Source organism: Lepus europaeus, chromosome 2 (genome assembly GCF_033115175.1).
Source record: "Lepus europaeus isolate LE1 chromosome 2, mLepTim1.pri, whole genome shotgun sequence".
Taxonomy (NCBI): Eukaryota; Metazoa; Chordata; class Mammalia; order Lagomorpha; family Leporidae; genus Lepus; species Lepus europaeus.
In genome coordinates, this window is record NC_084828.1 from 126,772,985 (window position 1) to 126,798,771 (window position 25,787).

Below are 25,787 nucleotides of genomic sequence, written 5' to 3' on the forward strand. Positions count from 1 at the left end.
TTTATTTCAACATCAATACTGCTTTACATCGCATAAGCATTGTCCATTTGTTTACTTTTCAACTGTAACTGAAGGCAGGGGTGGGTGAACAAGGACAATGAGAGTCTCTCCTTTTGCACCACAGAGACCTCTGCTCCCCTGGCCCTTCTGGGATTTCTCTTGCTATTAAAGACCTACAAATATGAATCATACTGTGGTTTTACAGGTGACATAACTGAATAATCTAACAACATGTCTGACTGAGGAAACGAACACCCATTCAGTCCGCAGTAAGATCAAAAGGCAAGGGGGTTGAACGATGGCTACAGAGCATCCTAAGAAAAAATCTAGCCTCGGTATAGGAAGCAGTGGACATGGAGGTTCACTCCTTTGAAGAACCTAAGAAACAAGTTGTCAAGATCACATCAGTAATGAATGAGACAGTCAGGAAAAGCTCTGCTGATGTTTTGGCAAGGCCTGAATAAAAAACAAACAATTCTTGGAAACAGTGAGCAAAGGAAGAGACAAGGCAAAAGCCAACAACACTTCCACCATTTCTGAGAATTCTCTAGGGCATTTGGACAAGGACTGATCTCCCAAGTATTTAAGATTTTCTCTTCCTTAAGTTCACAGAACATCCAAAGCTCAGACATGGTAAATTCCATTTTTAAAAGGTTTATTTATTTATTTGAAATGTAGAGCAAAAGAGCAAACGAGAGAGACAGAGAAAGACAGATACTGAGACCTTCCATCTGCTGTTTCACTCCCCAAATGGCCACAACAGTCAGGTGTAGGTCAGGCCAAAGCCAGAAGCCAGGAACTCCATCCTGGTCTCCCACATGGATGGCAGTGGCCCACTTTCTTAGGCCATCATCTACTATCTTCCAAGGTACATTAGCAGGAAGCTGGATCAGAAGTGGAGCAGCCAAGACTTGAAACAGTACTCTGATACAGGATGCTGGCATCACAGGCAGCAGCCTAACCTGCTACACCATAATGCTGGCCCCATAAATTCCATTTTTGAAGAGAGGTTTTCCCAAACAAAGGAGGTTTAGGTCTATCTTCACTAGCCAAAGTGTTTAAACTACTCTGAGTTGAAGACATGCCTTCTCTCAGCCCTGGCCTTGGATGTGTGCCATGCCGGGCATCTCACAGACATGCAGAGAGATTTATGGAAGAACTCTGAGATGACAAGAAATTTAGGAGCTTCTCCTTTCCACCCACTGCCCCACCCTCTGGCTCAACACAATACCTCCCCACAATGTCAGTTCTCAAACAGATAAATCCATCACCTCTAAATGGATCAAATTCCTAGAGTGGCTTCAAAATTAAACCCTCTTCCTCTCACCCAGTGTGGGAAATGACTGTACTGTAACTGCTGGTGAAACTACCAGAACAAACAGGATGCCTGGTTTGCCTCTGTAAAAAGTCTAGATTGGAAAGAGAATTTATGAGTATGTTTCCTCAAACTGAATTTCTCATGGCAGAAATCACTGGGTTTTCTGTTTCTGGTTGAAAACAGGAGATTGAGACATGACTTCAGATGAGTCAAACTACCAGTTGAGTCATATTCCTTAAGGCTGGTGGATTTCATTTTTTTCACTCATAAGAAAAAGAAATTTAAATCACTCTACAAGCCACACCAAACACAATGTGTACAGGGACAGAAATAACAACATCCATTTCTTGTGGTACTGAGAAACTCCCAGTGAAATGAACAACACTTGGTTGAAGCACCCAGACACCATGCACGATACTCCACAGCAATAAACAGTAGCTGCTGTTTTTAGGGAGTCTGCACCAGAGGCAGCTGGGTGAAGGAGACAGACATCAGATACTCTGAAACCTTTTTTCTCCTGCAGATACTTACTGTGTCTCAGCCCCTAGCAGCATTTCCACTTTCTCATTGGCATGGTTGCTAAGGACAATGAGAGTGAAGAGGTGACTGGCAGAGCTCTGTCTTGAGTAAAGCATTGTGGAACTGTTCTTTCCTGGAGAAGAATTAAGCTCTTCATTGTCACAAGATTCCACCAACAGCTGATCTCTTAAGGAATAATCATTGACGTTGTAACTTTCTTCACTGAAAAGGAAAGGGAAAAGAACATGTCAATTACGCATAAGACTGTGACACTGTCAGTTTCAACAAATTTTCAGGGAGAAAGTGAAAGGGGAAGGAAAGGAACAGGATAGAATGACTTTAAAATATGAATTGTAATTTACTGATTATGAATTATTGTACTCTCCACCAATTAAACCAGTTAATTACTATGTTTATGTATTTAACATATGGGAACTGCATCTCGGGTACAAAAGCATATTTTAAAAAATACAAAACCCGGCTGGCACCGCGGCTCACTAGGCTAATCCTCCGCCTTGCGGCGCCGGCACACCAGGTTCTAGTCCCGGTCGGGGCACCGATCCTGTCCCGATTTCCCCTCTTCCAGGCCAGCTCTCTGCTGTGGCCAGGGAGTGCAGTGGAGGATGGCCCAAGTGCTTGGGCCCTGCACCCCATGGGAGACCAGGAGAAGCACCTGGCTCCTGCCATCAGATCAGCACAGTGCGCAGGCCGCAGCGCACCTACCGCGGCGGCCATTGGAGGGTGAACCACCAGCAAAGGAAGACCTTTCTCTCTGTCTCTCTCTCACTGTCAACTCTGCCTGTCAAAAAAAAAAAAAAAAAATACAAACCCCTCTCTGGTTCATGACGCATCATCTTGGAACTGCTGTTAAAAGTAAGACTTGCATGCATCCTGGAAGTGCTTGAACAGGCAGGTGTACACCTCCCCGGTTCCACCTCTCCACTCAGAAAATGAAGAGGAAGCTCCAGACCCAGCTCTGGGTATCAAGGCCTCACTCTCTGCCCCAGAGGACCATGCATAAAAGGGAAGAAGGCCCAACCTTTCCTCTCCCACACTCACCCAACAGCTGCAGTTGTTTCAGAAACCTCTAGGACTAATCCCATCATATTTTCTCTCCCTGTTTAATCTTAGGACCCCCAGCATCCTTCACTCCTCTGGACCCTCAGCCCCATAGCTCTGTGAACACGTCTCACCTGGCTTCAGCTGGCTCCTGACCTCTTCCACCGTGTCCGCGAGCATGCATTTCCTTAGAGAATCCAGTGAAGTCATCTAAATCCTCAGCCTCTTTGCTGAACCCTCCTTTAACCTCACCATCCAATAATGTTCTTTCTAACAGGAACTTGGCTCTTCCTGGAGGGCAACAGCTCTCTGCCTGCTTGCTTTTCATTCTGGCCTCTATACAGTGATCATTTCCTCATCCCCAAAAGACCTATCTTTGACTCTCAAGCTGTAAGTCTCTGCCTCACAATCACCATCATCCACAGAGCCCCTGGACCACTCCTCATCCTTTCATGAGTTTAGCTGCTGGCTCACCATCTCTCCAGCACAGTTTCTTTTTTATTTTTTCAAGTTTTTTTTTTTTTTAATTAATTTGAAAGTCAGAGAGAGAGAAGGAGGTATAGAGACTCTCTATCCACTGGTTCACTTTCCTGATGACTGTATGGGCCAGGCTGAAGCCAGGAGCCAGAAGCTTCATTTGGGTCTTCCACGTGAGTGTAGAGGACCAAGCATGTGGGCCATCTTCCATTGCTAACTAGGATTTCAGAACCAGCTACTTTGTTCAAGATTTCATGCTATTTCTTTTATTCCAGGCTGGAAATCTGCTTGTCAGTCACTCTCTTGTAACTCTCCTTTCTGAAATTTATTTTCACAGATCCTACCATCACAAAACAGCAAACACAGCTAACAGCAAAAAGTCGCCTCCACTTGTTTCAAGGGTAATAATATGTATTATTTGAAAATTCACAGGACAAGATAATTTCCAAACCTTTCCTAAGACTGTCCACAGACCAGCACATCCACACCCAGGATATATAAACTACTTCTCATATTCAAAATGAGACTTATCAAAGAGCACAGTAGTTTATACAAAGAGGAAGCAGGATAATACACTTCATAAACAAAAATGGTTATGTTTTAAAGAGACCACATTTACTAGAAACAAAGCAGTCATTTTTAGCACAGTAAAAAAAACGTTGATAAAGCTGAATAGATGTCTCAGATATTCAATTAACAGCCCAAGACTCTGGATAAAAACAAACAATAAAAATTAAAAAAATAAAATGAAAAGCATAACCTCAATAACAAAAACAAGAGAAAAAGAAGATTCAGGCTTCCGTGTAACTGTCCTCGCTATACCTCCTAATTACTCTTAATTCACTAGTCAAAAGAGATGACCTATTAGTCAAAGATAGCTGTTACTAGTAAATGTAATTCTGCGGCAGACTGAGAAATCTAAGTAATCTAATACTGTGAACATGGGTATTTAGGTACACTGCATAGGCACCATAGGTATTTCCAAAGAAATATATATGCTATAAAGTCATCTGGGGCTGGCACTGGGGCTCAGTGGGTGAAGCTGCTGCCTGTAGTGCCGGCACCATACTGGCGCTGGTTTGAATTCTAGCTGCTCCACTTCCAATTCAGCTCCCTGCTGATGGCCTGAGAAAGCAGCAGAAGCTGGCACAAGTCTGTGGGCCCCTGCCACCCCTATGGAAACCTGGATGAAGGTCCTGGCTTTGGCCTGGCCCAGGCCTGAGTGATGGGGCCATCTGGGGAGTGAACCTGAATATGGAAGATCTCTTTCTCAGTCTCTGTCTCTCCCTGTTTCTCTGTAACTATGCCTTTCAAATAAAATAAATAAATCTTTAAAAGAAAAGTCATATCCAAGATGACTCCAGTTCCTAAGAGTCTTCAACATAATGTGACTTTTCCTATTAAGTCATTCCCAATTCAAGAGAAAGAGTTCACAGGAAACTTTAATAAACTAATATGGATAAACTAGGTAAGTCATTTTCTTGCCTCTCTTAATTTTCAGAGGTCACAATTTCCTCCTGTGTTTCCTTAAATACAAACAACACTAGGGAGTATATTTCATCCTTGTTTTGCATCTTTGTCCTTTGTGGTAATCAAAGACGGAAGGAGTAGTTTATTACTACGATGCCACTGATGAAGGGCTAGGGCAGCCATCAGACTCAGTGTGGGCTGCTGTCCTCTCCCCAGTCCAGTTTCGATGATCAACTGTGGCCACGGTGCTCATGTGCATTCCCCTCAGGTTTCTATTTCCACACATCTGTGGAGCCATGTCATTTGGTCAAGGAACTGTGCCCACTGTCTGCAATTAAAATATGATGCAGTGAACGCATTGGCCTGTTTGTTTTTTAGGTGATTTATGATCTATCATAAAATGTCATTATTTTATCTAGGCCAGCACACTTTTGCACCATGAAATGAATCATGTAGCTGTTTAGAATCCCTTCCCTACTCTTTTACTGAATGTATGTATGTATGTGTGCATATATATATATATATATATATACACATATTACATATAGTTATATATTTGTGTATAGATATATATATACTATAGTTATACATTTGTATGTGTGTGTGTGTGTGTGTGTATATATATGTATACATAAAACTTGATTCCATTTAACAGTAGTGAGGTAAATTGATTATTTATCCCTATAAGGTACCATTCAAACCCAAAGGAACAAAACCTGAAGATTAGCTCACTCTCTCTAACTCTTGTGCCTTTTCTCTCCCACACAGACTCTCAACACTATCTCATGAAGGTTCAAAATAACCATGACTGTTTCCCCATATGAGTCTGCTAAAAACTGAATGAGACTCATTCTTCTAACGCCTGCCAGCATTCAACCATCTCTCTCATCCTGACTCAGAAGACCAACACTGTGTTAAAATATGTGCTTGAGAAGCAGCGGGGAGAATATAGCCCTAATGAGCTATTTACAGCCCATTTCCCTCCCCTCCACGCTCACCCACATCCAGTAAGGACAGGGCACGCTAACCTGGCTGGGAAAGCAACCTCTTTCCTAGGGAAGCTGATATTAATCAGACTTCCCCATGTTTGTCTCCATCATCTAACAAACATATGGTTTACATAGTCTCTGAAACAATTTGGATCATGTAATTAGGAAGTTAAACTGCTCAGAAAAAGGCAAATGGAAAAACCACCTTTCCTTGCATGGAGAAGTTTATATGGAGACTTCCTTTGATTGTCTTATATGTGCTCCAAGCTTACCAGCTGCTCATCAAGGCTGTCTGCTGTGTGCAAGCAGTGGCTCCTATCAGGTGCAGCAATCAAACCAAATCTATAGAAGTCTTGCTCCGTGGTGTAAACAATCATGGGTCTCCCTGATGGAACACACTTAAAGTCCTAGTAACCTTCGCTGTGATTTTTTTCTTTCCTTTTTCAACACAATGAAGAATTCTCAGTAGGGAACAGGATATGACGGTTAACATGCATCTCAGTTATTTTTCTCTCTGAAGATATTATTTACTATTAAGCAGCTCTAATAATGTTTGGTTCTACATTATGCAAGCCAACATCATGGGCAGAAAAACGATACACCATACTGTGAATAGTGGCTTACTTAAAAATTACTATGAAACACTTTTTCTAGCCCATAATTTCTAGAAATGTTGAAATTTCTAATATTGGGCATATTTTTTTTCTTTCATATCAGGAAAACACTTAAAAATTCCATAAGACATTCATCTATCTTTAAATGACTTGCATATACATATGCAGGAATGAGTATAGGAATAATGAGCCAACTCCAGCATGGGAGTCACTCTGAGAAGGAAGGAAATTTGGGTCATCTGCAGTATTTTGTGTATTCTTTGTCTAAAAAGCAGAAATCTAGTGGTGGACATTTGGCCTCAGAGTTATGAAACCAGTTAAGATGTCCCTGTCCCACACTAGTATGCTTGGATTCGATACCCAGCTCCAGCTGCTGACTCTAGATTCCTGTTAATGCACAGGGAAGCAGCAGCAATGCCTCAAGTGATTAGGTTCTTGTCACTCATGCAGGAGACCTGGATTGAGTTCCAGCCAGGGAGCTCTTGTGGGCATTTGGAGAATGAACCATGCGGCCGGTGCTCTGGCATAGTGGGTAAAGCCACCGCCTGAAGTGTCAGCATCCCATGTGGGTGCCAGTTCGAGTTCCGGCTGCTCCACCTCCAATCCAGCTCTCTGCTATGGCCTGGGAAGGCAGTGGAAGATGGCCCAAGTCCTTGGGCCCCTGCACCCACATGGGAGAGACTGGAGGAAGCTCCTGGCTCCTGATCTGGGCAGTTCCGGCTGTTACGGCCAATTGGGGAGTGAACCGGCGGATGGAGGACTCTCTCCGGCTCTCCTCTCTCTGTGTAACCCTGACTTTAAAATAAATAAATAAATCGTTAAAAGAGAGAGAGAGAGAGAGAGAGAGAGAGAGAGAGAACCAGAAGAAGAGAGCTCTCTTTGTTTTTTCCTCCTCTCAAATAAATATAAATAAAAACGAGAGATCTAACATTTAGATGGCAAGAAGTTATTTTCTGTTAAATTTGGATGACAGGCATGTTGGTGTCTTCACATTTGAACTATTTCACCAGTAACAGAAATACATATATATATATAAAATATATGTATTTATATATATATATAAATGTATATAAATATAAATATATATATATATAAATCATAAAAAGGATATATGTGAAAGTCAGCATCCCTATAGCTCCCTGGGATGCCCAAAGATGTGGCTGAAGTGACTCCTAAATAACGGAACATCTTTCCTGCCCCACTAACAATTATTTGCAGATAGCATCACTGAAGATACACTACAAAGTAAGAGAGAATTTTGCAAAGTGGTTGTGTAAAAAACACACACACAAAAATGGCTTTTACATACATGATTAACACCCAGTTAGAAAATATAATGGAAGAAGTCATCATATTTATAATAGACACAAAATCCATAAAAATATTTAGGATTAAATTTAATAGGCTTTTTTCTAGATGAAGATAACCTTACAACACTTTCCAAAAGGGCCTGAATTAATGGATAGGAAAGCTTAATATGATAAAGATATCATTTCTTCCTTCCTAAGTTAATATATAACTCATTTATTTGCATTTTATTTGAAAGACAGAGATAGGCAGACAGAGAGAGAGAATACCCACCCACTGGTATACTCCCTTAGGCCAGGCCAAAGTCATGAGCCTCGAGCTCAATCCAGGTCTCCCACATGGATGGCAGGGACCCAAGTACTTGAGCCATCATCTGCTCCCTGCCAGGATATACATAAGCAAGAAGTTGGATGAGAAGAAGATGTGAACCAGACACTCTGATATGGGATGAAATTATCCAAAGCGGTGTCTTAACCACTGCTCCACACACCCACCCTTAATATGTAATTCTAAGATACTCCCAAGGAAAATACAAACAAGGTCTTTGGGGGAGTAGCAAGGAGGGAGAATAGTGAAATTAATTCTAAAATATAAAATGGAATAATTATAAACATCAAGAAAGATCATGAAAAAAATTAAGCATGATCTAGCTCTACAATGTAGTTAAAATATACGGCAGAGCTGCAGTAGTTCAAGGGACCAAGGCATGAATTGATAGATGGATTAATGAAACACAACAATGGGTTCACATATTGATGCAACACATGGGAAGGTTTAGCATATGATTCAGGTAACATTTGAAATCTATGGTGAATTGATGGGTTAGTCAATAAATACTATTTGGGACACCTGAAGAAAATATCAGAAGATTTAAAAAAAATTAGATCATATACTTAATCCTGAAACTAGAACATTTCCTTGGACCAAAGATCCAGATGTGTAAGGGTCCTAGGAAGAGGTGACAGGAGGTGGGCACAGACCTATTTGGGCCTACCTTGTGATCAAGGAGGTGCTTTGAAACATGTATATTCCTCAGGGAGAGTTCTCACCTTAACCTTTTTTTTTTTTTTTTTTTTTTTTAATTTGACAGGTAGAGTTAGACAGTGAGAAAGAGACAGACAGAAAGAAAGGTCTTCCTTCTGTTGGTTCACCCTCCAAACGGCTGCTACAGCCAGCGTTGCACCGATCAGAAGCCAGGAGCCAGGTGCTTCCTCCTGGTCTCCCATGTGGGTGCAGGAGCCCAAGCACCTGGGCCATCCTCCACTGCCTTCCCGGGCCACAGCAGGGAGCTGGACTGGAAGAGGAGCAACCAGGACTAGAACCCGAAGTCCATATGGGATGCCGGTGCTGCAGGCGGAGGATTAATCAAGTGAACTACAGCGCTGGCCCCTCACCTTAATCTTTATTAGCGATCATCTTAGGTTCTTAGTAAGGAAGAGCAGGAGTAAGACACAGACTAGCTGACCAAGTTGGAGCCAAAAGGGTGAGAGGTAGGATGGTGATGGAGAGACATGGGGAAGGCTAGTAGCAAAGGCCAAGTTTCTCACAAACCACTGCTCTCAGCCCTACCACCCTATACCATTCTGGAAACCTCTTTTATAGCCCAAGCCTGACAGATAAATCAAAGCAGCCTTCCCATTTCTCCCTTTGTAAAAGAGTTAAATGTAAAGAAAAGATGCCACAGAGATTTATCCACAACAGAGCACTCCGATTTTTGGAATATGTTCTCAAGATAGTGCCATGTATTTTTGACCTTTGCTCCCTTTCCATGCACTTCATTTAAAAACATTTACACAGCCTTCCTGTCCTGAGAAAACCTTTATTAGAATCCGCTGGTGCCAAGACTAATGCCTCCTGAATGAGCAGCTGCCTGTGTTTTCTGAGACCCTCAGTTCACATGGCAGTGAAATGGGCCCTGAGGTCACCGTGGCCCACCATGGTCATCATCATTCTTCTGAATGTCTGCACAGAATCTGTGACATCCAGAACCCCTCTCTTCTTCGTCGAATGCCTTCTGTGATATTTCTGATCTTCCTCTCAGACCCTCTCATGGGGTTCACGGCTCTGCCATCCTTGCAGAAGTGCTGAGACATAGGGTTTTATGAGATCAAAAGAAATTCCTCTTACTTTCTGCTGAGAACTCTTCCTCTGCAGATTTCAACTCATTTCCCTTCTGCTTCTAAAAACATGACTTCTAAATCCTACACTAGATTCTGTGCTTAACTGGAAAAAAATACATTAGTGCAGCATGGCTGGGATGCAGGACACTGGGCTTGACTGAAATTTATTTCAAGAGGATGAACCTCTTTTTCACTCGATTGAGGTTGGATTCCATTTTAAGCCTTGGTGTTAGAATTATTCCAACAAGTTTTAAGTGGAATAAGATACAATTTTAAACTAATGAAGACAACATAGCAGGTCAGAGTACAGATATGATTTGAATGTCTATCATGCATAAAAGTTCAGGCTTTGTGAACTCTAGCAAGTTACTGATCTTGCTATGCTTCTGATTTCTCACCTGTAAAATGAGGATAATAACACTGAACTCATTGGGTTGTTGTAAGGATTAAACAAGATAACACACTTATTATCTCTTTGTGTGTACAGCTCTTACAGTCACGCCTGCATTACTATAAATACCCAGTAAATGTTAGCTATTATTTTTTATTTTCATAACAGGACACCATACATTTACATTGCCTGACATTTCGCTAAAAGCTTATAATTATATGTGCTTTGCAAATGGGCAAGTGGACCAAGCATAATTAGAGTTAAACATGTCAAGAAATCCATAATTTGGCAAGTGCACAGACCATCAAAACAAAGCACAGTATTTGTACAGAAACTGATTTCAAACACTCATACTCAGTTCCTCAAAACAATTCTGAAGACTAACAAACATGCCACACGCTTCCGACTTCATTGTCAAGAATATAACAAAGAGTAAAGGCATGGACCACATTTGTTAAGTAGTAAGATAGGGATCTGTTGTGTTCCACTGACACAAAAACAGATGACCAAAGACCCACAACAGGATCAGAAAGCCCCAAACCCTGTCTGCTGAAGCCCAAATTCCACAGCCCAGCACCTCCTGGGCTGCCTATGGGATGTCCAGGTTCCATTATCCTAGACACAAGCAGAGATGGGCAGCCCTGAGAAGCTGTTGGCGCCTTGCTGAGGCTTGCTCCTTGGGATAACCAGGACTAAGGCAGTTATGCAGAGCAAGCAGGCAGCGTCTTAACAAGATCACTCCAAATTACAGGGGAAGCCCACACCCCAGTTCAGGCTAATCAATTACTTCCTTCAATGAAAAGGAAAAATACCCTCACTCCATTATGTTCAAACACAATGTTATAGTGAATCCTATGAGGGATGTTTTAAGAAAATCTTGATGGGGCCATTTCTGTGGCGCAGCGGGTTAAACCCCTGGCATGAAGCACCAGTATCCCATATGGGCGCCGGTTCTAGTCCCAGCTGCTCCACTTCCAATCCAGCTCTCTACTAGGGCCTGGGAAAGCAGTGGAGGATGGCCCAAGTCCTTGGGCCCCTGTACCCACATGGGAGACCAGGAGGAAGCTCCTGGCACCTTGCTTTGGATTGGTGCGGCTCTGGCCATTGCGGCCTTCTAGGAGTGAACCACCGGAAGGAAGACCTCTCTCTCTGTCTCTACCTCTCTCTGTAACTCTGTTTTTCAAATAGAAGAAAATCATGATTACAAAAATATACACATGATTCACATCCATTTATAAAAGAATAAATGTAGATCAATAGTTATCCATTGTCACCCACTTGATGTCTGATGTGGTGGCTGGGGAGGGAAAGGTACAGAAGTAAAAAGTATTTAACCCAAAACTGGTCTTGTTTTGGAGGCCCCAAACTAGATATGGCCCAGAATGTGCCATGACTTTCAGCTGTGTGACAATGGCATAAAGGTTTTGAATCATGGGCTGGAATTGTGGTGCAGCAGGGTAAACTGCCACCTGTGATACCAACATCCCATATGGGAAGTAGTTCAAGTCCTCACTGCTCCACTTAATATCTAGTTCCCTGTTAATACTCCAGGAAAAGCAGTGGTAGATGGCCCAAACGCCTGGGCCCCTGCCACCCACGTGGAAGACCTGGATAGCGTTCCAGACTCCTGGAATCCACCTGGCCCAGCCCCAGCTGTTGTGGCCATTTAGGGAATGAACCAGCAAGATGGAAGATTTTTTTTCTGTCTCTCTCTGCCTCTCTCTCTGTTAACTCTTCCCTTCAAATAAATACATCTTTTTTTTTTTAAGATTCACTTATTTACTTGAAAGGCAGAGTTAGAGAGAACGAGAGGAAAAGACAGAGAGACAGAGAGATCTTCCACCCACTGGTTCACTCACCAAATGTCCACAACAGCCAGGGCTGAGCCAGGCTGAAGCCAGGAGCCTGGAACTTCTTTCAGGTCTCCCACATGGGTGCAGAGGCCCAAGCACTTGGGTCATCTTCCACTACTTTCCTAGGTACACCAGCAGGGAGCTGGATTGGAAGTGAAGCAGCTGGGATTCAAACCAGCTCCCATATGGATGCCAGTATTGCAGGAGGCAGCTAAACCTGCTATGCCACAATGCTGGCCTCAAAAATCTTTTTTTTTTTAAATAAAATAACAATAAGATAGTCTGGAAGTAGAAGGGCAAGAATTTGATTTACAGCAAGATCTTTAGAGAGAGAAAATACTAAAAATACCATTGATGACAGCTTCTAGCAGTCAACCAGCAGGGACTTTCAACATGGTAAAAGCTTTATGTGAATTAACTCAGTGTTCAGCAAAACCCCATGGTGAATATGACATTATTATTTCCCTTCAACAGATGAGAATATTGAGTATCTAAGAAATTAGAAATAACCTGCCCAAGGTCATGTGACCAATTTTTGCACTCAGTTCTGTCTGACCCAGGTGTCTATGCTCTGCTTCTCAACAGTGGCAGCTAAAATGCCATAGGCATTGTCAGCCCTCCTTATAGACTTGGGAGGAAACATCTCATGATCAGAGGAACCAAGGGCGCATGTACTAACAGAAGAAAAAAAACAAGGAAAAAAAAACAAAACAGAGCTCTCTTTTCTCTCCTACCTCATCTCACCAAACACATGCCACAATGGTTAGAAAGAACTGTTCCAGGAATAAAAGACCTCTGAAGCAGAATCGTATTTTCTTCCCTTTGTCCAAGATACTCTTAAAATTAATTTCCCGAGGAAATAATGTCACGTGACTTCAGTTTTCTATAATGGGAAAGAGCTTCCCATGACAAATTCATGATCAATCTAGGCCATGACCCTTTCAAGGAAAGTTGCACAGCCTTAAGCCACTGGGCATTCGCACTACTTGGGAAAATACAAGTTCAAAGTTAAGACACTGACCTTGTGGTCATGACCTGACAGTATTCTATTACAGAAAATCTTTTTTATAAAACCTGTGATTTCTAACATGTCACAGAGCAATTATATTGATATACAGAATACTTAAGGAACCAGGCATCAGGAAGTGGTAATTTACTACCTTAAGGTCTGCAGGAAGGAAATGTTGTGAAAGGGAAACTCTTCCCCAGATTGTGAGGCTAGATTAGCTAAAGGCAGAGAAAACTTGCCAGTACAGTTTTGTACTGGCTCTAGTTTTCTCATACATCCACCAAACCTATAAAAATACCCAACAAAAAATTTCTCTGCAAAGGCTTTTGCTCAAACAGAAAAAAAGTTTCTATAACACTTTTCCTAATGATGTTATAAGGTGAGGGAAAACGTAAAAATATTCAAGAAGTAAAAAACGCAAAGAAACTGAGTCTTTGGAATCAGATTCAGGTTAGAATCCTGCTCTGTGACAGACCTTGAGAGAGATATTTTATCTCTGCCTCAGCATCTTCATCTGTAAAATGGAAATAAAACATACCAGGTTAAATGATAATGCAGCGATATCAGTGTGCAAGTGAACAGCACGCTGCAGATGTTCAACACTACAGGCTCTTGTTATTACTCTAACTATATAAAACACATACAAAAATCACGGCTAGATTATTTGAGGGAAGAAGACTTAGAAGAAGGATAAAAAAAAATCAAGACATGACTTCATTTACTGTTACAGATAACAAAACTAGATAAGAGTACAGCAATCTCTATGTATTAGGCCTAATGCCCAGTCCAGGACCATACACCTGTACACTATAACTATGCTGAAGGAGACACCTGGATAGGAGGCACTAAAATGACACTCCCAATGAGACTCACAGGAGCCATAGCTGGATAACCAACGTTGGCCAAAGGGAAGTGGGTTCTAAATCTCCAATGACCTGGGTTTCCTTTGAAATTAACGCCTCCACCCCTTTATCCTAAAGGCAAGGTGTTAGCCAGCACTTTATAGGGCTTTTCCTGTTTCACCAACTAATCATACGTTAACAGGTGCTCTGTGGAACACAGGTTTTGTACTTGTGGCTGGAACTACCCATTATCTACTCAGCTGCTGTCCTCTCCTGCTTCCTCATCCATCAAGCCCACACGTGTCCAGCCCCAGGGAGGCATCTGGACTGAACAAAACAAGCACAGATCTTCCATTCCTCTTTGCTGCATGCCTGCTCTCCCAGTCTTCCTTATAATGAGAAGTGTACAGTCCGAGAATGCACAAGAAGACAAGGTGCAAGAAGTCTTCTGGGGACTGTCTGGGAAAGGTTTTCCTCTACTGATAAAAAAGAGAGCCAGCTAAGGAAAGCCCCCCATGGCAGCACCTTTTCCTCACCCATGTCTCCCTCCAATGTCTGGGAAGGAAATAATGATGCCCAAAACTGCAGGAGCCACCTGTAAAACAAAGCTCCATGCATGGGGGTAAAAGCCGAGGACAGGGCACATTGAGGCTGCAGAATGGAAAGAGACTGGGTCCTGAATGACTTGCTGGATCCGGACTCTCACTGTAGGTATTTGTGTATCATGGAGAAGTAAACATCTTTATTGTTTTTTAACCACTGTGATTTGGGAATTCTGTTACTTGCAACCAATACATTGCCTTGGTGATCCAATAATGAAACTCTCCAAAGGGAACACAGTATGATGCAGAGCTGCCCAAACTCAGTTGATGTCTTGTTTTATTGTGGGGGGTATTATATATATACATGTGTCTGGGGCGGGGACAGAGAGATATTGAGACAGAGATTTCAACATTTTTAACTTTTCACAAGTTTACCTTCTGCATGAGTATATTTTCACTTGTAGCCTCAAACATTAATTAATACATTAATACAAAACAAAATCAGGAGTAGAATATAAAAATCATATAAATTTTAAAATTAAGAAAGAATTCAAGGAAATTTTAGCATGGGGATAGAATGTGGGAGAGTCTGCCCATTGAATACTGTGCTCATTCAAACTGTTTAACCATTTATACAATTGATTGACATTAAACAAATATTTTTTAAATGATCAGTATGAACTAGGAGTATGGCCATGCACCAAAAACACAAAGGTCATTAAAGCAGCCATGGACACTCAGTTAAATCAAAGGTTATAGCAAGAAAGGTACAGGGTTCCATGGGACCCTATAGCAGCAGATACAAACCCATTTTAGAGAGTTTGATGATAACTCTCAGTGAATGTGGCGATTAATCTCAGACCTAAAGGATGAGAAGGATGTTGCTGAGTAAATGTTTGAAGTAGGGTGGGAAAACACTAGGCGCAGAGGGAGAGAAACATGCACCAGGTACTGGTGACTAAAAATGTGGTTTGAAGAAACACAAAAGGGAGCAGGCGGTGTTCAGGGAGGCATTTATGCTAAGTGCTTGTGGTAGGACTTTTTGCAAGGGACAACTTGAGTAGATTTGTCTTCTAAAGAGCATACAGGGGCCAGCACTCTGGCACAGTGGGTTCAAGCCCCAGCCTGCAGTACCAGCATCCCACATGGATCCCAGTTTGAGTCCTGCCTGCTTCTCTTCTGATCCAGCTCTCTGCTATGGCCTGCATAAGCAGTAAAAGATGGCGCAGGTTTTTGAACCCCTGCAGAGACCAAGAAGAAGCTCCAGACTCTGCCTTCGGATCAGCTCAGCTCTGGCCATGAACCAGCGGATGGAAGACCTCTCTCTCTGGCTCGTCCTGTCTCTGTAACTCTTGTCTTTCAAATAAATAAAAGTTTTTTTTTTTTTTTAAAAAGAGCATACACAGTCTTTGAAAAGTAAAATCAATGTAGATGTATTTTGCAGGCAAGGGCTCAAGGTGGCTGGAAAAAGGGTGGTAGCAATGTTAAGGAGGAGAAGAGCAATTTCATGGGATTCTCAGAGGAAGCTTACAGGATACAGGCCTGCGGTGAGGACGAGGGAGTCAGGATATGAGGGAGTCAGGGTACTTTTTGGATTTACTATGAAAGACCTGGGTGGTTAGAGTACCTTCCATTTAGGAGGGCACAAACTCTGGAGAAGGAAGGTTTGAAAGAGATCAAGACATGAAGGTAACCCATAAGACCCCTACAAAGAGCCATTCAAGTCACATGACTATAATGATATTCAGAAAGCTATATATGAAAAGGCAGCATTAAAATTTAAAACTAGAGGCCGGCACCGTGGCACAGTGGGTTAACACCCCGGCCTGAAGCGCCGGCATCCCACATGGGCACCGGTTAGAGACCAAGCTGTTCCACTTCCGATCCAGCTCTCTGCTGTGGCCTGGGAAAGTAGCAGAAGATGGTCCAAGTCCTTGTGCCCCTGCACCCACGTAGGATACCTGGAAGAAGCTCCTGTATCCTGGCTTTGGATTGGCGCAGCTCTGGCCATTGCAGTCAATTGGGGAGTGAACCATCAGATGGAAGACCTCTCTCTCTCTCTGCCTCTCCTCTCTCTGTAACTCTTTCAAATAAATAAATAAATCTTTTTAAAAAATTTAAAACTAGCTTAGTATAGCACATTTCTTTTTCTAAAAATAATTTTATTTTATTTATTTGAAAGGCAGAGATGGAGAGAAAGAGAAACAGAAAGAGATCATCTATCAATTGGTTCACTCCCCAAATGCCCACAGTAATTAAAGCCTGCAGAGGCCAAAGCTGGGAGTCAGAAACTCATTATGGGTCTCCCACATGGGTGGCAATCACTCAACTGCTTGAGCCATCGCCTATTGCCTCTCAAGGTCTGCATTAGCCAGAGGCTGGAACTGGGGATAGAGCCAGGACCCAAACCTAGGCACTTCAAGATGCAATCTAAGTTTATGTTTAAAAACTTAACGGCCAGTCAGAAAAGACAGAGTAAGACAGAGAGCTCCCATCAGCCAATTTACTCCCCAAATGCCCACAGAGGATGGAACAGGGCTGTTGAAGGCAGAAGCCAGGAGCTAGGAACTCAATCAAGGTCTCCCTCATGGTTGGCAGGGCTCAATTACTTGAGCCATCATCAATGCTTCTCAGGTCTGCACTAGTAGAAAACTAGAATTAGGAGCTAAACTCAGGTACTGAACTCAGATGTTTCTAACACTGCTTAATTCAATGTTTAAGTGAGCTAATGATAATGGGCTGGGGGAGAATAGTTATTGAATTGTGTCTTGGGGGTGCTAAACACAATAAATGATGTCCTTAAGGGGAAGGAGATTTGGAAACACACAGACACATGGGAGCCATATAAAGACACAGGCAGAGACTAGATTACTGCTGGTACAAGTCAAGGAGTGCTGGGAGCCACCAGGAGTTGAAGAGGTAAGCAGAGGAGGATCTTTCTTAGGGCCTTCTAAAGGAGGTAACCATATCAACACCGTGCCTTCCAGAACTGTGAGACTCCTATTATTTTATGCTATGCACTTTGTGATACTTTAATACAGCAGCTTGAGGGAAGAAACCTTTGCTTTAACTTCAGAAAAAGTTGGGTTGGGAGAGAAGACCTAAGTCCTAAGTCACTAAATGAGAATAAGATAGTTAACTATGATATAACATAAATCTTTCAGGAGTTTTAATCTACTCAGGTCTTAGATTCAGCTTTTGCATTTCAAAACAAGGAACAATAGTACTTAACCCATAAGGCTGCACATATAAGTATATTCTATAATTAGGTAATTATAATAAGTTACTAGGCACAAATTGGGTATTCATTAACCTCTAAGTGCAACCTGACAACTACTATTAGAATATTACTATTATTGCCATATCAGGCCTGATAAGATTTATGTGCATCTTCATACTCTGCAGGCAGTATTAAGTATACTCTGAAGGCAGCGTATGAAAGCAGGTTTAGTATGCTGTCACTCTAGTACACAGTTCTCAACTGGGGGAGATTTAACTCGAGACATTAGGCAATGTCTGGAGACATTGTTGGTTGTCACCACCAGGAGAGGTGTGACTAGGACACAGTGGGCAGAGACCAAGGATGTTGCTGAAACACCCTACAGTATACTAGAAATCCTACTCTGATCCTCAACAAAGAATCATGATGCTCCAAACGTCCACAGTGCCAAGGCAGAAAAGTCTGCTCTAGAAGTGCCCAGGTAACTCTCAGTCAAAGCTGCAAAAACCAAAGAATTCGCCTTCTCATCCTGACTAGTCAAATTAAGCATGTACCTATTTGAGATATGGTAGAACAGATCACTAGTAGAATGACTCAGGAGCAGCCTAGAATTAATGAAAACTTTGAACTTTCTTTTAACATTCTAAAAATGTGAAAACTCTTGTGCTCAAGGACTACTGTAGGGCCACTAAGCAAGCCCAGCTCTGAAAGCACTAGCATAATAAGACATGCACTGCAAAGTCAAGAAGCCCAAACTCCCCAGCAATTTCTGCAACAGGCCCAGCCTAAACCACCTGCCAGCCTGGATGGGAGGAGGAAGAGGACCTGTCCTCCCCAGCAGCCTCTCCTAGTAGCCAGAGAGCCTCCCAGAAGCTCAAAGCTGAAGGCCACTGGGCACCCAGCTGCTAAGCTCCTTGACCAAACTGAGGAATTGAAATTAGGCAGGAGGTGGCTGGATGAGTCTCAGAGAGCTGGCTCAGGTAATTATCCTTTATCTCTACCCTGTAGCCAAGCCTAAATTATTGCCTTTCTCAAAGCTGCTCTATCTCCTTCACTGATGTCTCAGGCATGCAAGGCATTTGCAGTTGCCTCCTTGAAGCTGTCATGTAAATATGGCTAAGCATACTGTACATTTTTAACCCAGTCTGTTTACCCGGCTTCTGTGGTCTGCTTGCCACCTTCACCATGTATTCGGGCTATAAACACATTGCTGGCCTCCAGTGCTGCTCCTTAAGTTAAGAGCACCCTAGAAATATGATAAATTCTCAGTTCTGCAAAAAGGTAAAGTCAGGAGCTCTCCATTATAGCTGTATATCTTGCTGCTTCTTTTATTAATAATATGAGTTCAAATATATCTGAGCAAATAAATGTGGGCAAAAACATCCATGAAGGGTAGAGTAGAATAGCAGAGACCTTAATGCTAACTTTGAAAAGTCCATATTTATGGAGTAGTTCTGTGCAAGTTCAAGAAAAGTTGTACTGTATTGATTTAAACACTCTTAACGTTTTCATCAAGTCATCAAAGTCATTATACTCAAAACAAGATTTATATTTAAAATCGGCTTGGTACTGTCAATGTATATTTTATCATTTAAATCAAAAGTTTAGTTAAAGCCTTTGGTGCACTGAGACAGAACAAATATTTCAACAGCTGGAAAATGTTAAAAGTCAAGAGTTCTGATGTTTAAAGAGACATATATAATTACTCTCCCCCAGAAAACAAAATATCTTGAAGAAAGCCAAGGGAACATGCTATCTTATTGGAAACCGACAAAATATAAAAATATAAAAATCATAAGTCATCTTCAGTCTTTATTTACAAAATCCACTTAGCTACTAGAATTATTTAGACTAGAAGTAGAAGAAATAATTTTCCTTGGAGATATGGAAACACTATTTTCCTAAGCATGAAAAATAATTATCAGCACCTTTACAGATTTATCATAGTCATATTACAGCTTTTGAGGGAAGGAAATACAAAGTTTTCATTCAGCTAGACAACCAAGTAGCTGACGTTTTTCATAATATGGTCAGATTAAAAGGAACAAAAGAGAAAAATTCAATCCCTGTTTCGATTTAGTTTGGATTTTCAAGCTACAAAGTCAGCAACTTGAAACTTGCATTTAAATATTTCATGAGAAATCTTGTCCTTATTTCTGTATTTTGGAGGGGCCTGTTTCTCTTCACCTTGCTGAAATTGTACCTTATGACGCAACCCTACTCTTATTATATGCTATAAATTCAGCCCATCATTATTTCCTATACAAGTGGAATAACACTTCAGATTTATGTTTTTACTCTAAGATATTCAGGGAAAGATGGAATATTTATGTAGGACCAACAGGAACATATTTTACAACCCTACATGAATGGGGTAGATTTAATAAAGAATGCTCCCTAGAGAAAGGCAGCACTGAAGGTGTGTGTAGGTGTGTATGCATATATGGGTGTGTGTGTGCATGAGGGTGGGAACAGTTGAAGGAACAAATACAGTAAAGCAAAGGCTTCTGCAATATTCCTCATGGACATCTCTATAGATCCAGCCATAAACACACATGCAGATCCCTGCAGGAAGAAGAACAAACGCACTGCTAATCAACTGATTTACTTTATTCATTTCAGAAGGGGGTACAAGTAACTCCTTCCTAGTCATAGAGGAGTTTTTCAAACTAACAATCATTTAATAGCAGTGGATTTTAAGCTAAATTCCAAGGAGCACTGGAGTTGCCCTATAGCCTGCTCTCAACTGGACCCACTTTGATCTGTTTTACACAAAGGTTCTAGGACAGAAGTTTGAAAAACAGTGAAGGGGAGTAATGAGAGTGCTGCCTCCCCAGGGATGTCATGAGAATGGAATGATACATATGTGCAAAATGCTTAGAACAGTGCCTTTGTACATTGGAAGAGCTCAACAGAGGTGGGCTAGAATTAAGATGCTGCTAGTGAGTCAAGTCTTGACTGTATGGGTAATTTAAAGAAAATGAAGCACAGATTTAACTATTATTCAACGAGTGGAAACTATGCATCTATTATCTCAAGTTTAGAAGGAGGTTCACCCTTGTAGGTGCTTGAATTATAGAACTGAAAAGGCAGGATATATAGCCAGCAGCACCAGACAAAACCTTACCTCTTTTTTTTGGTGATAATGAGCACGTCGTTAAAGAGAAAGAAGTAGACTTGCTGTCTGGATGTTCTTTTTGAGAAAAGCACCGTGTCTTCTACATAGGCTGTCAACTCACCTCTTTTTACCAACCACCGGGAAGAGGAGACTAAAGGAAAAGGCTACAAAAAGAGAAAAACTCAGTGCCCAAAGACAAATTAAAGACCCTTTAAAATTATCAAAAGTAAAACAAAACAAACAAGTGATATATCATGGCATGCATCAATATTTTATAAGTGAAAACTGCAAAATAGAAAAGTATAGTGCATTCTCTAAGACAAAATGAAAAAGAACAATTGATTTTCCAATATAAAAAATGTTAACTTGCCAACATGAAACTAAAATTCAATGAGGAAATGTTATTGGATCAATCAAAAAGTATGGCTGTCCATTAACTCTCAGCTGGAAAAGAATATGGAACTAAGGAGTCAGTTAAAATGAAAAGGCCTAGTAATTAAATCCACCTGTATCAATTGCGATTGTTTCAGAGATCTCAAATCAGAATCTATACATACAGGAAAAATACTGCAGATAACAAGAAACAAATATAAAAGTGCATTCTGTTTATGAACTAACAAGGTTATGTTTCAGGAGACAAAAAATCTACAAACTAATGTTTTGTCTACTGAATATCTACTTAGTCTTGAAACACCTGTTCCTATGTTTATGAAAGTTTTCCCTTATGTAAACAATAAAGCCACCTTTCTAAAAACATCATGCCACTTTCTGGCTGTCAAAGTTCTTCTAAAATAATCCATCATAATCTTGGAGAAAAGCCCGTATCCAAGGAATTACATCCTGCCTTTTCTTTATTCTGTCTTATGCAAGCCAACTGGAAAACTCTCAAAACCACAGAATAATCCTTACCCTTCAGTGCTTTTTTTTTTTTAGTTACCAGAAATACTTATTGCCAAATCTTATTTAAAAGACTATATCCATAAAATAGAGAAAGTTCTTGGATGCACAAAACATGAATGCAGTAATGTGGTACACTCAAATGTCATCATTTTTAGGGAACAATGATTAAAAACAGCTAAAGGAAATTGAGGATATTAGGGAGGAAATGAGAAAGTTAGGAAAGCATTTCATTTCTTTAAAAAGCTTTGTAGAAGGTGGCATATCATTTATGTACTGTTTTCCTGAAGGTAAAAACTGAAGATGAAAGATGAGGGCTAACCCCAAACTTTTCAAAACTGGCTATTACAGGAGACCATAGAGTTTCCAGTTCCAAAAAACTCAAATCAAACAGTTACCCAACAGGGACAGCTGAGACCAAAAAGGTCTACAGAGACTGCGTGAATAACTCTGGGGGACCCCTCAGCACATGTGAGGTCACCACAATTCATGTGTCAGCTTTGGTCCTACTGAGGAGCTGTAATTACCTGGACCACGCAACCATCCTGCTATTTTGTTACCCTACTGGATGAACCAAGGATGGTATTGTTCCAGTGGATATGCCATCCTATGGCTGCTTTTAGGGGATAGAAAATGAAAGGTTTACTTTGTTTTGTTGATTTTAAAGCATGTTTGACCTTTGAACTCTTTATACTCTACTAGGCAAAACTAAATTTTGACATAAACCCCTAAAATTGACAGTGATTCTCACTCAATATGGCTTTGTTTCTCTTGAAAGCAAAAATTGGGGGGCTTGCATTGTGGCACAGTGGGTAAACACACTGCCTGCAGCACCAGCATCCCATATAGGTACCAGTTTGAGTCCCAGCTGCTCCACTTCTGATCCAGCTCCCTGCTAATGCATCTGGGAAAACAGTGGAGAATGGCCTGTGTCCTCAGGCCCCTGCACCCTTGTGGCAGACTCTGAAGAAGCTCCTCGTTCCTGGCTTCAGTCTGGTCCAGCACTGGCCATTGTGGCCATTTGGGGAGTGAACCAGAAGACAGACGATTTGGCGCGCTCTCTCTCTCTCTCTCTCTCTGTACTCTGCCTTTCAAATAAATAAAGTAAACCTTAAGAAAAAAAAAAACTGGTGGCACCAGTGGTTTTTGTTTCAGAATCTATTGTCTAAAAATTTAACTCATTCAGACTGATTTTCTTAAACCAGTGCCTAAAAATGAGCAAGTAAAAAGAAATCAGAACTACTCAAAGTGATTCCTCTAGTAATAAAGTACTAAGATTAGAATCCAGGTGTGAACCCAAGCCTAGAAATGAAATTCATGAACAAAAATATATTCTAAACATCCAAATGACAGAAAAAAATGCCTATAGGGGCCGGCATTGTGGCACAGTGGGTTAAGCCACTGCTTGCAATGTCAGCATCTTATATGGCAGTGTTGGTGCTAGCTTTGGTTGCTCTGCTTCCAGTCCAGCTTCCTGTTAATGTGCGGGGATAGGCAATAGAAGATGGTTCAAATACTTGTGCCCCCTGCTGCCCATGTGGGAGACCTGCATGGAGTTCCAGGCTCCTGGCTTCAGCCTGGTCCAGCCCCAGCTGTTGCAGCCATTTGGGGAGTGAACCAGTGATGGCAGATCTTTTTCTCTGTCTCTTCCTCCCTTTATAACTCTGCCTTTGAAATGAATAAATAAATCTAAAAAAAATAACCCTTCCTAACTCTGTAGATGCAACTTTTAGAAAATGTTGTGGTCTAGTAGGAAAGAACACCGGGCTCATGGCATAAACTAATCTCTGATTTCTGATCTTTGCTTGGTGAGCAGCTTGTTCTCTGCAACCCTCACTTCCTTTCCTCCCATCTCAGTGATGAACATTCCTGCCTTCAACATCCGCTTTCAACTCTACAACTGTAGCCCCATCACAATTTCTCCCTCATTATTCTTATTCTCCCTCCTGGCTCCCTTTCTGCAACCTATAGAATATCCTGAAGACCATTCACTAAAAATGGCCCCTTCACTTGGTGCCTCCTCCACTTACTATCACTGGCCTGTCCTGTTTCTAACCAACTTCTCCAAGTAGAAGCCTGATGTGCTCAAACAGTTTCACCCCCCACTCACTCTTCAACATGCATGCATACCATTCCTGACAATGCATCCAAGTAATATCATTGCTTGCTTACTATGAGTCAGGCCTGCCCCTAGTCTTTAACATCTCTTAAACAATTTAATCCTCACAATAACCCATAAAGGAAAGTATTATTATCTTTTTCATCTATTATTTTTACATTCCAGAAAATCAAGACATGAAAATTTAGGTAATGCCAACAGTTGTACTGCAGGTCAATGGGGCAGCTACTCTCGCAATTCAGACAGGCTGACTTCAGGGTCCATGATGGCTTCCCAAGTGCCAATGCAGGCACATGTTCCTCCTTCACTCATACTACTTCTGTTTAGCACATGACACTCTTCTAGAAACTTCCAAATTTGAAAATGTGTATACACACATCATTTATTTCCTTCAAATTAGAAAAAATCAATTGTTACGGTTAAGAATGCAGATTTTCAGGCCGGCGCCGCGGCTCACTAGGCTAATCCTCTGCCTTGCGGCGCCGGCACACTGGGTTCTAGTCCCGGTCGGGGCGCCGGATTCTGTCCCGGTTGCCCCTCTTCCAGGCCAGCTCTCTGCTGTGGCCAGGGAGTGCAGTGGAGGATGGCCCAAGTGCTTGGGCCCTGCACCCCATGGGAGACCAGGAGAAGCACCTGGCTCCTGGCTTCGGATCAGCGCAGTGTGCCGGCTGCAGCGCGCCGGCCGCGGCGGCCATTGGAGGGTGAACCAACGGCAAAAGGAAGACCTTTCTCTCTGTCTCTCACTCTCACTGTCCACTCTGCCTGTCAAAAAAAAAAAAAAAAAAAAAAGAATGCAGACTTTCTGCCACTTCTCGGCCTTTTGGCTAAGATCAAGTGAAGAGTGCAGACTCTGGAGTCACACAAATGCGTAAATGTAGGCTTCACTGCTTGGTGCATGAGCTTGGGCAAATTACTACATCTCTAGCTTGAGATTTCTCTAAAACTGGGATAATCATAATATATTTCATGGGGCCTAACAAGAATAAAACAAGAAACTGCACATAGTAAATATTCAGTAAACATTTTCTTGGTAGTAGCAGCTATAGTTGTACCTCAAACCAAACATGAGGAAAGCAGAACTTATGACTTGCCTACAAACTTTTTTCTCCTCCTGGATCTTCATCGAGTGGACAGTCTGACTGTCCATCCAGTGAGCTGGCCTAGACCTCTGTGGCTTCTCTGCCACTGCCGGCTCCAGGCATTGTGTCTCCCCAGGTCTGCTGCCTGTCTTCTAACTGGATTTCTTTCTTGGTCTTATTACCCTAGAATTCAACCTACACATAGCTGCCACAAAAAAGCTTATAAACAATAAATTCAATTTGGAGGTGGTGGGGCATCGAGGAGGTAAGCATTAAAAAGAAAAAAGCAAGTACTACTACAAAGAATTAAGTGAAGAATCTTCCCACCCTGTTCCCCATCTACCCAATTCCCACCTACTGACCATTGTCTCCCCACAGGTAATCATTGATAGAAGGAGAGCAACATTCAAACACTGGTTCACTTTCAAAATGCCTGTAAGCGCTGGAGCTGAGCCAGGCTGGAGCTAGGCTGAAGCCAGGAATCAGGAACTCAATCTGGGTCTCCCAAACGAGTGACAGGGGCACAGTGCTTATGTAATCACTTTGCAGCCCAGGGTGCCCATCAGCAAGAGCCAGAATTGAAAGTAAAGCCAGAACTCAAACCCAGGGACCCTGATGTGGGATGTGGGAGTCCTATCTTAACAGCTAGGCCAAATGCCCTCCCCAGCATTTTTCTTTTAATGACTTCTGGGTTTGCAATGAATTAGAAAAGCCTTTCTTTCCCAAAGTAAAGTTAGCTTTACTAAACATACATCTGACTTGTCACTTTCCTGCGGAGAACTTTCCACCGGCTCTCAACGAACCTAGTGCAGCCCTTCCCTTCAGGACCCAGAGCATCCACAG

The 25,787-nt window shown here is 41.9% G+C and overlaps 1 protein-coding gene across 1 annotated transcript in view; it reads right to left on the bottom strand.

Moving 5' to 3' along the window:
* Window positions 1-25,787, bottom strand: part of ARHGEF26 (Rho guanine nucleotide exchange factor 26) — a 133,733-nt gene that overhangs the window by 12,559 nt on the left and 95,387 nt on the right. The window contains exons 11-12 of the mRNA XM_062212816.1: window positions 20,859-21,013; window positions 1,850-2,059 (exon numbers count right to left, since the gene is read on the bottom strand). Coding sequence (XP_062068800.1) covers window positions 1,850-2,059; window positions 20,859-21,013 — 365 coding nt within the window. The remainder of the gene's footprint in view (window positions 1-1,849; window positions 2,060-20,858; window positions 21,014-25,787) is intronic.